We start from the raw sequence: 12,324 nt of genomic DNA, 5'->3' as shown, positions 1-12,324 counted from the left end.
GCTGCTAAAGTTAGCAAGCTGCGGCTTTGCGCTCAGATTTAGGAGGCTGAGCCGCTCGCGGACAACATGAGAGGAACCGACAACAGGCTCGGGAGGTTTAAAAGATGTTGGAAAGCCCGGTGTGGGTGTGCATACCTCTGTCTGTCTGAGCCCAGCATGGCGCCTGCGTAATGCTGTATTGGAAGGAGAAAAACAACCTGACACACAAGCTGCAGCAGCCAGAAGCTAACAGCCTTAGCAACAGGACCCTGGCTGGCTGGGACGCAGCGTGGCCACGCCCACTCAGAGGGCAGCCGTGTTCCGGGTCATGATGCCTTCAAGCGCTGCAGTCCGCCTCGTGCTCGTCTCACTGAAGATCACTGATCCGACGCAAAGTAAATCAATTAGTTACCAGTAACAGCAGCGGCAGGAGGCATGACCGACCGTACATTATTTTGGTACTGTACTTCCGGTCGGCCACCTGACTTTTGGCAAAACATGCCAGCTGAAAGCATAGACATATAAACATATATCTATGGCCGAAAGCACCTGTTAGTATCTCTCTGCACCAAATGATTCTAAGGTGTTGATCTGGACTGCTGTTTAATTCTACCGTTTTACTCGTTAAGAAAACGTCCAAAGTCTGCATGACTTTTTAGTTTATTAAACAAAATTGTACTTTACAAAATGCATATGCCACATTAACATCGTTTTAGATTTTCTGCAAGGCTATACTTTACTTTACTAAATGAGCAGCAGAAGCAAAAACCTCATTTTGGAGGAGGCTCTGGAAGATCATGACAATGAAATACAGGAGGGTGTGCCTGAAGGTGGAGGTGATCTTGAGCCTAATTCTTATTCTAATGATTCTGATTCTGAACTGGGAATTGCTATTCCTTTTCCTTCATCCCCAAATATGCACCAGGGAAACTGTCTGCAAAAAAACTATAAACACAGGGCAAGGAGCTGAACAAAACACAGTTATCATTTAAGATTCCTATTGGTGTAGAGAATTGAAGGAAATATACGTGGGGGATTCAAACTTCAATGAATCTGGGGGGAACCATAACAAATACAAGAAATTATATGGCAAGTTCAATCTAGATTTCAATAATTATTTCAAACAAAATTCATATTGTATGTACACATAAAATAGGCCTATCGTGAAATACAAATGTACAGAGCTGGCTTTAGCCAGTTCATGTCTTGAAGTCATTTTCCTGACAATGGGGACTCCTCCAGTTGACTGCCCTCTTCTTGGAACGCGTTCTCACACAGCATCCATGATGCCACATGTGGCGTACCTCATACTCCACCTTCAGCTTCCCAACATTGACCACAATGTGGATGAAGTATGTTAAAACGTAGCTGGGTCTGATCCTCTCCATTGAGAATGGCTGCAGCAAATAGGATGGCGTAGAACATTCACAGTTCACAATCACAGTTCGACTGGCATTGCACGTTCATGATGTTCATCTTGTGTGGATGTGTCCTGTGATGAGATGGATGGTGCTGCTGCTGGGGTCCTGGTGTAGTGTGTCGTAAATGCTGACTGTTTTCTCGATGGCGGAGGCTGGATATGACCAAGCACACTCCAGGACCTTCTTGTGTCTGCTGTGTTTCAGTTCCAGAGTTTGGATGCTGGGGACTATGTTGCTATGTAACGCTGCCAGAATGAAAGACATGCAGCTACTGAGAGTCAGTGGTGCCTTTTTGAAACAAAAATAATACAATATAATATGATTATGTAAATATATCATTTCTACCATAACATAATAAAGTTCTGATATAATAATATATGATCAATAGTAAATATGATTTAGAATACATCATAATGTAACATATATAATTAACATTTGTAAAATAATATAATGAAACTACAATTATAAATATTTATTTAGAAATATAAAATTTATAAATAATATTATACAATATACAAATTCAATGTGATATCATATAATTTGGAATATACTGTAATATATCATTTGTAAGGGAAAAAAATCCTAAATATTTTTGCAATATTTCCAGTTATGGTGCAATATTTACATCATTCTTGTCTCTCATGCTGCAGATGTTGGATGATGGAGTTGTACTTGTCTTCTGATATCACGGAGTGCAAGTGTTGCTGGATATGTGGCTTGCAGTTGATGTGATCAGGGAAGCTTGCGCATGATATTTTGAATTAATTATTTGCTGTGCGCGATCGGCCAATATAATAAGTGCACTAATTAAGGGTCCATTATTTGCACAGCGCAATCAGTGGGTAGCGCCCTCTACCCAAATACGCTGCACAAATATATAATAGCGTTGGGATCTCGGGCTTCAACCAACCACGAACCCGGGTAGAGCCCGCCCTCTTTGCTCACAGCCAATAGGAATTGGTTCACGTTCCACAAAATAGTCTCCTCGGTGATTCTTGTGACTGACAACTCATTGGGCCAATCACAGTACAGCACTGGTGCCGATACGTTCAATGTACACTGTGAATCACACAACTAGAAAATTCCAGAGGACATCTTGTACGCCTGCCACTTTAAACTAAGTGTCTCCCTGGCAACATGATCTCCTCTATGAGGTGCCTCTTCCATCCACTTTGTAGGGGACTTTTTTTTAGGGACCTCGCCAACGGCTGGGCCCTAGTTTTTTTTTGCAGTTTTTTAGGATTTATTCAGAAGGTTAGCCAAATCATTAACAAAAGACAGCAGAACTTTCCACACATTTTGATGTGCTTTTTGTGTCTGTGCTTCCAATGGTCCAGGTTAATCTTAGTAAAAAACACAGAAATATAATTAAGCGGCCGCTGAGGATAGCAATCTGTACGCCTTGTCACTAGGGCAATGTACAACAATGAATATTTCAAACCGTCACAATATGACAATAATGTTCTGGATACATTTTTGGAATAAGTAAATGATTTAACAAAATCTCTCTGAACGTTTCACCATAGTAGCATTGCAGTACTTTGGCATGTTGTGGCCAGATTGCAGGGAATGCTGCGCCAATATCTGAAATTGTACTATCTTTGACTATAGCTATTTGTGAGTGTAGTATTTTTTGTAGTAGAGGCACAACAGTGTACTCAATTGTGGAATAAGATAAGATAAGATAAGATAAGATCGCCTTTATTAATCTCACAGAATACATGTTATATTGCAAATCACAATAATGTTTTGTGCAACAAATAAAAACACTTAGATGCACTCAACTCCGATAAGTTTTTATTTTTGAAAAACAATCAAAACCAAAAACTTTTATGAACATTTATGACCAAAATATGGTCACTCTAACACAGAGTTGGTAAATGTAAAAACAGTGGTCAAGGTAACTATCAAACTTAATGTAAACAATGTAAAATTATATCTATTTGACGACTTTCTTACTCTTGCTCAAGTAACTGTTTTGGATACCAATGTGTTACTTTCACTTGAAGTTACTTGGGTTCTGACTAAAGTTCTTGCGACCGACCTCTGCATGAAGCAGTTAAATTCACCATTCACTCCAACATTCAAAAGAACGAGCCTGCAAAGTGTACCGTGAACGCAGCGCCACAGAGCGAGGAGGGCAGGCACAGTAGCCGCATTGTTGCTCGTTGCACACGGTCTTTCGCGTTGTCTGCAGGCACATCGACCAACTTCTGTCTACAGGGACGATGGTAGCTTTTCAATTCGCCTAACTGCAAACGCTATAGATTCCGTATTTCTTTTTTTTTTATTTTCAGTCATTGCTAGCACAAGGTTCGGCGGCTTTACAAGCAGTGGACGAAAATGAACTCCAACACGCACGTCATCCAGGTGACAAATGTCTCTCCGAGCACGACGTCCGAGCAGATGCGAACTCTGTTCGGATTCCTCGGAAACATTGAGGAGCTCAAACTGTTTCCACCCGAGTGAGTATCTCCAGCCATTGGCGGCTAAAACGTAGTTTTATCTCCGTCCGTCTGATGCAGTCGAGTTCTGGCTTCGACTGAGGCCTGCTACGTCGAGTAGGCCTCGCTTCACGGCGTGCTAACATGCTAAAAGCTAACATTTGCCCGCGTCTTTATTTAAAGACCTCAGCAAGACTGCACTAAATTCGCATTACACATTTTTTTCTTATAACTTCGAGTCCTGTGTGTGTAAGCCGTTTATCTTCCATTCAAATATATATTTGTTACCTTTACTTTGGTAACTCGCCGTTGTCCTCTTTGACCACACTGCGTCATTTGCCGTGAAACAGTCGATTAATCACGAAAGCACGACGTGTTTTAGTTTATATGGTTTGATGAAGCGATTAATAACGGCACAACTTGTTATTTATACATCGCCCGTGTCCCTTTTATGCCTGTGGTCTTCAAGCAGCGTGTCAGGAAGTAATGGGCTGATCCTGTCTTATTGATTCATCTTGTGGAATCAAGAAACTAAAAATGTGAATTAAGCGGCACTTCTCTGTAAAACGTTGTGCTCATCAGTGCTGATGCACTTGTTTTATTTACTATTGCTTTGTTTTTGATTACCCAATTTCTACTTGTCCAAAAATATACTCCACCAATAATTAAAAAATGGGTTGAGTTTTTCGTACTATAAACGAGATGTTGGAAGATTAAAAGAAACTAGCATCTCGAGATGTTGTTTGGCAAAACACATTTTTCAGTCTCCAATACTATTCATGGGATTCCTCTGATCCCTCCTGTTTGAGCCACAAATGCAATATGAATGTGCTGGTGTTTTCCTATTGGTTGTACTGAAAAGTAACTGTTCTCTTCTCTGTTATTTCTTCTATTTTCGTTTCATTGAATTTTATCTGAATTACATTTCATACCCTAAAGGTAGGAAATGCCCATGAATTACAGCATACACTTAGCTGCTACCTCGTTCAAGCTATGTGGTCTAGATTGGCGACTGTCACAATGTCTTTACCATGGCAGTGGTGTTTGCATGAACTTATCGTAGATAACTTCACGTATGCTTGGAAAATAATTGTACCTTCATGTTTGAGGTGATTCCTTGTGGTGATGTTCAGCTGGGAGTTCTTGTATTGGCTCTTTATCCCCCTTTTCATTATAGTCATTCTTATGTTGGTAAATAGCCAAAATCCCATAGAAACCTTTATGTGGGTTTGTCAAAATTCAATGCCACTGAGATAAACTTGGAGATAAAAATGTTTTTGCAGGGAGACTGGATTAATTTGGTTGGTAAATTTAAATAAGACTTATGAGAGTATGCTCTAAGACAAGTCTATTTAGTTCTGATCCCAAGATTTACTGGGCATAGCCATACGTGCATATTGCATTATAGAATGGGTACTTATGTTTATGTGCAACACATTATTGTGCCAGAAAGCTGGGGGCGACCTGTTCTCATAACCACTTTCATTGTCCCTGAGGACACAAACCCAGTTTGAAGAAGGCATGTGTTTCTCTTGCTTTGTATTCTTTGCACAACATGTCTGTATTTTTTTCCAGTGACTCTCCCTTGCCTGTGACTTCACGTGTCTGTTTTGTAAAATTCCTTGAGTCTGAGTCGGTGGGAGTTTCTCAACACCTGACCAACACCGTCTTCGTGGATAGAGCCTTGATCGTGGTCCCTTTTGCTGAAGGTGGGTGTTCTTTTTTATTTTTTCCTGCACCACTCACATGACAATCTCAGATCGTATGTCACAATGTGTAGGTGTATTTGATAGAATTGCAAACACTATCTGAGCCATTGTGAGTTGTTCTCATTTTTTTATTTTTTTTTTCATTGACCAAGAACATTAGCTAAGCTTTTCAGTGCTTGGCATTTCTAGGTATGTAAAAGGGAAATGTACATTTGTGTCTGTGTCTTACAATCTAGCTGTAAACTTCTCTCTCTGTTATTTGTGTTGTGGTTTTCATAGTGGACAAGTCATTTGCAGAGAGCCCCTTCCTTGCTGGCTGAAAGTGGTCCTCTGCTGCCATCAGGAGATTAGAAAAAATATTGGCACCAGGCTCGCAAGCCCCTTCTCTCTCTTGTTCTGCAGTAAAATATTAACTCTTTATTTTTCTCTGTTCAAGGCATCTTTTCTTAAGAAATAGCCACATAACTCTTAAGACAAATGAAGTGGTGGGGAAGAGGGTGTAGGGCAATCTCAATTCCTCACATGTACAAAAGCTTTATTTAAGATTATTTTTCCCGATAAACCATCAGTAGGCATGAACAAATCAGGGATGCCCCGAGCAGCTGGAAATGTTCAGGGTCAATTGTAGGCCAGTATTAATTCAGATGAGAGCAACCATTTTTGATCCTCTGTTTATATTTCAACTATGCTTTGCCTTAGCCCAGTGGGAGGGGGGGCGCTTGAGCAAATTAATGTTAATGAATTTTTGCTGGTGATCTCGGCACTAATGCCATGCATGAGCACAATGAGCCTTTTTAGCTGGCAAAATTGATTTGTACCTTATTTCAAGGTCATTCACGTGGTGTTAGTCGATAACCACACATGCACTTGACCACAGGATCGGAGCCACAGTCTGGTGGCGCTGTGGGCACCTGGGCTTGTCCGATTGGATGATAACCGATAAACAGTTGTGGAATACCAAAGTGGCATTTATCTCAGTTTGGTTGATCTTGTATGGGTGGAGTTTTTTGTCATTTGTCTCCAACAGTGCAAGATTGAAATGGAAGCCAAAGGTTGTGATTAGCACCCTCTTTTTCCTGGTGAGGAAGTCCCTGGTTTTGAGTCCAGGTTCGGCCTCACCCGTCTCCAGGTGCCTGCATGGGTTTTCTCTTGTCTACTGGGGTTTCCTTTCACAGTTCAATACTGTGTTTCAGGCTAGTTGGTGACCTTAAATTGTCCCGAGGTGTGAATCAGTGTGTGGTTGTTGCCTCTCTTTTGTTCTGGTGGCCAGTTGACCCGTCCCGGGTGTACCCTACCTTCACCGTAGTCAGCGAGATGGACTCCAGTGACGGTGAGGATGGATGGTGATCATGTCAGTCGAGTTATTTTCCAAAGAATGCCTGAGAGTAACTCGACTCTGAAAGACAACGTCGGCCCAGTTTTTTCAAGCGGAAGAAAAACCTTAAATCTGTGCCATGTTTTGGCTGTTGGCTTTTCTCCTCAATTGGCCTCCTTGGGTGTCCACAGTGCCGTCCCAGATGTGGTTTGAAACCTTTTATGCCAAAGTTCACTGATTGTTGATTTGCCTACATGGCGCCGCTGACAAGACGCAGTTTCATTTACTGCACAGACACACGGCTGTTTTCAGTTGCTGGCTCGTTAGACCTATTTGTAGGTTCAGGTGTGGTGGGGCTGTGATGGCAGACCACCAGCCAGGTGCAAGGCCCCAAACGGATGCCGTGGCAGAGTGAGGGCCATGTCAACTGAGCCAAGGAGACGTCTACTGAGCCTAAAAACTGAAAACATCTGACAGAACGTTGGAATAGTTGCCAAAAACTTCCAAATGGGTGGAACCCGCTACTGGAGCACATTAGAGCTGAGAATATAAATACTGGATCGAAAGTTGGTGCTTGCACATTGTTATTGCTCATGAAATCAACGTGATGGCAGTGTTCGGGGCATCCCCATGCCAAACACCAAGCATGCACCATAGACCAACTAATCATCTCTGCATGCGAGACAGACTGTGAAGGTGTGTACCATCAGCTACACAGTGACACACAAGTGATGTTGTGGAATTTTGATCAGAAAATGATTTGATTATTGATCATAATAACCGCATAGGCTGCCTTTTTTTTTTTTTGGCATTTACTTGCTTCATGTGCCAGAGCCTTGTATATTTTTATTTTCTTTATTTTTTTCTGTGCATTTGTATTCCTAAATTGTCACTAACACATGAGAAGATACGAGTAGTTTTAAGGCTCTGCTTGAATGTTCGGTTAAAAATGCTTTAATTAAATTGACCCTCTCCACACATGACTGAACGAGTTGAGTGAATCTCACGTTTAACAGTGGTGTTTCTTTTGTTGTTGTGTTTTACAGTTCTTTTTCCTGGTTCAGCCAGCCCTATATACCAGGCCCTGCTGAAAATGCCACCAACAGTTTTGTCTTCTGCAGCCTTATCCTGTTTCTCAAGTGTCCTTTCTGTTTGTGTGTGTGTGAGTGTGTGCGCGCATGTCTCTCTCAATCTCTCTCTCTCTCTCTCTCTCTCTCCCCCCTCTCTCTCTCTCTCTCTCTATCTCTCTCTCCCTCTCCCTCCCTCTCCCCTTTTATAAAAAATGTAAAGACATCAGATTAAATGTAGCCTGTTTGCAGATTGCACAGCCATGGATGATCATCTCTCATAAAAATGTCTTTGATTGTTTGGTTTTCTTCAGCTTTGGGCATATTTTAATGACTTTATCACGTTTGCTGGCTACAGCCTTTTAATTGTTCATTGCAAATCATCTTGGACATTGTTTAGTGTGTTTTCTTGACATGCTGTTGGTATATCCTAGCAGTAGTATATCTGATTAGCAGGATTTGACCTTGTTTCCAAATAAGTTTCTCTAAAACCACTGAGAAAAGACCAGAAAAGGTAAAATGACTGAGCCTTTTCTGTTTTTGTATTGGTTATGGTAAGTGATGTTGAAATGTACCCCTGTGTCTACACCCAAATCATGAACTTTGTTTTCTGTATCTCAATGTTTTTGTGTGCTTTATAGCGAAGCAGCCGGCGCGAGTCGCTTGTTCATAAAACATCTAATGAAAGTTGAGAGCACATCCCACGGGACAACTGGCTGTGCTTGCTTACGTTTGGTTCATGACTTAAAAATCAAGTTCAGGTGATAAAATCTTGGCAGTGTTGACCACAGTGTGTATTGTGACTTTTAAACTCATAGCTGCTAATCCTACAATCATACTTTGACAAAGAATAAAAAAAGAAAATAAAAAGTCAGGGATCAAGATTTACAGACAAGACAAAAAAAAAAAAGTGGATTTTTTTATTATTTTCTTTTATTTTTTTACTACAGAGTAGTTAGCCTGAGGTGGCTTGTCTGCAAGTCTTGTCTGAGTGTTGTTGACTGTCTCCTGGAGCGTGGACTGAAATGTTGTTGTTTTTCTCCAGGAGTCATTCCTGATGAATCTAAAGCAATGTCGTTGCTGGCTCCAGCCAACGCCGTGGCAGGAATGATGCCTGGTGGCGGCCTTCTCCCAACACCTAATCCTCTGGCTTCTGTGAGTCTTCGCCGCCACGTTTTGCTTAATGCCAATGGCACCCTTGTGAATTTGTTGAAGCAAATATTGGAGAGGATGCAATACAGCACCGAAGATTTTTGCCACAGGGTGACACACTAGGTTATGTTTCTCCACATCGGGAGCAGGTGTGGCTGTACTTGAGCTTTACTGTGCATGAGGGAGCTGTTGTGTTGTAGAGAGTGGCCAGAAATAATTAAATGGACTCCCGATTGAGAGCTGCAGTGTTTGTTTGTTACGGACTGCTGCCTGTAGCCCCACGTTACATCTCTTGGTGTCGTGCTTCCTCCGGCTCCTCTGCGTCACGCAGACGCTCTGGTTTGTTGTCCGAGTGGCCCAGCAGCTCTTGTAACTCACGGCTCCAAAATCACAAATGAATGAGACCAACGCCATGTTCTTCAGTGCTGTAGCCTCTTGGTATTTTATCCACTCGTGAGTAAAGGATAGATTAATGGTGTCGTACGTGGAGGGCAGCCTGCTGGCTTTTTCTAACGGTACATCACAAATGGATTTAAAGAAACTTGAAAGGCTCTAAATGTGTGCAAGTGTTATCTCAATAGCATGAATGTTAATCTGTTAATCCCATCCGTGTTCCAGATGGGAGGGACGCCGTTTGGAGGTCTGGGTGCTCCCAACATGGAGCAGATGGCTGCTATGGGAATGCCGGGACCCAACATGAACCCTCAGGTGAGAATCTTTACAGTCGATCGTTTCAGAATGCCTTTCTAATGATGACCTCTATATTAATGATGCCGTCCTCTTGCTTGTGTCCAGGCTCTGTCTGCTGACTTCCTGAAGCTCATGCAGTCCATGGACCCCAAGTAAGAGAACACACACATCCTCAGACTCTGCAGGCAGCGAATAAGCTGCTGGAATATCTCTTGGAAATGTCTGAATAAATGATGGCACTTGCAGATTGAATCCATTAGCGGCTGGACTGAACTTGAATCCCGGGCTGAAGACTGATGCCTCCAACAAGGAGATTGAAGAGGCCATGAAGAGAGTGCGGGAGGCCCAGTCCCTCATCTCAGCCGCCATCGAACCTGGAAGTGAGTATAGTGACCCTCCAGACTGGAAAGAAGTCTTTAGAGACGACGCTCACAGATTCTAATGAGTGAATATGTAAGCTGGTGGTCAGTTCAACACTATCTGAACTGTCTGGTTCACGTGTCACTTTCAGATAAGAAGGACGACAAGCGCAAACATTCGCGCTCCCGTTCACGGTCTCGACGCAGACGCTCCAGGTCCCGCTCCAGACACAGGTAAGAAGAAGGAACGTGGTCGCTGTGAGCTCCGTCACAGGAATGACATGGAGAACACACGCCAAGTTGTCACACATTTACTCAATTTAATTTGAACAGGCGTTCAAAGAGCCGGTCTCGGCGTCGGTCTCATTCAAGGAGTCGAAGGAGGTCCAAGAGTCCTCGGAGGAGGAGGTCGCACTCCCGGGACAGAAGCCGGCGCAGTCGATCGAGGTCAGTAGCTCCTGTTGACGCCGAGCTTAACGTCCCGGCAGCTCAGACGTTCACACAATGAGAAGTGGGACCATCTCATCATTTTCATGTGCTAACGATGCTACTGTCTCGGTTGCCGTCTGGAGCAGGGACAGGAGGAAGGAGGAGAAGTCCAAGAAAAGGTCCAAGACGCCCCCTAAGAGCTACAGCAGTGCCCGGAGGTCTCGCAGCATCAGCCGGTGAGTCGCGTGAATATTGTGTGGAAACTGTCTGAGACGGGCACTGGGCGAGTTGACAACTTGCCTATTGTCTCACAGGAGGCACAGAAGAAGTCGCACTGCGTCTCGCTCCCCGAGGAGGAAGCCGTCCAGGTCTCCATCGCCCAGACGGTGAGCTTCCAGCCTGCTGTTACCTCCGATCAGAACCGTTTTCCTCTTGTGCAGCAGCAACAATCTTTTTTTTTTTTTTACTCTTGCAGCCACAAGAAGGAGAAGAAGAAGGACAAGGAACGTGAAAAGGAGCGTGACCGAGACAGGAGGGAGGACAGGGACCGCAGTCGAGACGAACGAGAACGCTCACCCAGCAAGAAAAAGAAGAGCAAAGACAAGGAGCGCGATCGAGAGCGTAAATCTGACAGTGAGAAAGGAGACGTAAAGGTGCGTGTCGCACAAAGCTTTTAGCCGCACAACACAAGCTCCAGTTGACCATTTTGGCTCTTTATAAATCGGTGACTTCACCGCTCAGCTTCTGTCGCAGGTGACCCGTGACTACGACGAAGAAGAGCAAGGTTATGATAGTGAAAAGGGAGAAGAGGAGGAGGAGGATGAGCGGAAGAGTGACTCCGACTCCGTCTCATCCCCAAAAGGCCACGAGGAGGTCGAGCGCTCCGAGGGCCACGTCCCAAAAAAGTCCAAACTGAACGGAGACGACCACCATCAGGAAGACATGGAGATGAGCGACTGAGTCGGGTGGCCACATTTTTCCACTGTCCTGTTTTTATTTTGAAAGGGCCACGACGTGTCTGTGCCTGATCACTCGGTTTAACAGGTTTTTTTTTTTGTCAACTGTTGAGATGTTGGGGGTTAGAAGAAAAACGCGGTCGGATCATTTTTGTAAAGACGAAACAAACTACGTCATCAATAACAAATGTGGTTTTTAAATGGTTGTTGCTGTACTTTTGTAGAATCTTAATGTTTTTTTTTGAGGGTTTGTTGCCTTTCTATTCAACAATTGTCCCGAGAGTAAAATCCTGTGCATTTTCAATAAAAATGCAGCATCTGTAAATATTGTCGGTCAAGAATGGCGTGTTCTTAGACTATTAGCTGTCCACCACCTCGCACCACATGCTATATTCAGTTGCTGAAATATTTTGCTTTTGACTGTAATGCAGACCTTCCTATTTACAGCCCTTTGTAAGTGTACATTGTAGAATAAACTGTGTTGTTCCCACATAACGCGACTCTTTTGGCTCTTTGCTCCGAAACCTGATTGTATGAAGTGTAAATTCTAGTCTTGATCTTTATCGGGGCGATCAGAAGTGTCCAGACCCACGGAAGAATGAGCTCCTGAAGGTTGTTGGTACCAACGTGTGAGCAGTGGGGGGACTCGCTGCAACAAAGGGCTCTTTAATGGCTTTATTTACAAACCTGATCGACACCGTTGGATTCAGGTGTGCTGATCGTAGGAGTTCATGAAGTTCTGGAGGTTGACTTTTTTTCCAACCAGCAGTTTGCAGTCTTTCATGTGTGGCATCAGGGTAGGC

At 43.3% G+C, this 12,324-nt stretch overlaps 1 protein-coding gene across 7 annotated transcripts; it reads left to right on the top strand.

The window, feature by feature from the left end:
* Window positions 1-3,538: 3,538 nt before the first annotated feature.
* On the top strand, window positions 3,539-12,016 carry srsf11 (serine and arginine rich splicing factor 11). Of its 7 annotated transcripts, none has more exons than XM_080506767.1 (12): window positions 3,539-3,865; window positions 5,420-5,553; window positions 8,981-9,090; window positions 9,706-9,795; window positions 9,883-9,929; window positions 10,024-10,157; window positions 10,289-10,370; window positions 10,509-10,583; window positions 10,712-10,801; window positions 10,880-10,951; window positions 11,041-11,218; window positions 11,307-12,016. In XM_080506767.1, the coding sequence occupies exons 1-12, from the start codon at window positions 3,744-3,746 to the stop codon at window positions 11,523-11,525; spliced, it is 1,353 nt and encodes a 450-aa protein (XP_080362893.1). In that variant the 5' UTR covers window positions 3,539-3,743; the 3' UTR covers window positions 11,526-12,016. The 7 variants fall into 7 exon arrangements, with proteins under 7 accessions (XP_080362893.1, XP_080362892.1, XP_080362891.1 ...); XM_080506766.1 differs by having other exon boundaries at window positions 10,709-10,801; XM_080506765.1 differs by having other exon boundaries at window positions 10,470-10,583.
* The last annotated feature ends 308 nt before the right edge of the window (window positions 12,017-12,324 follow it).

Source organism: Blennius ocellaris (genome assembly GCF_963422515.1).
Source record: "Blennius ocellaris genome assembly, chromosome: 12".
Lineage (NCBI taxonomy): Eukaryota > Metazoa > Chordata > Actinopteri > Blenniiformes > Blenniidae > Blennius > Blennius ocellaris.
Note: the sequence above shows the minus strand (reverse complement) of the source record. Positions and strands in the feature narration are given on the sequence as shown.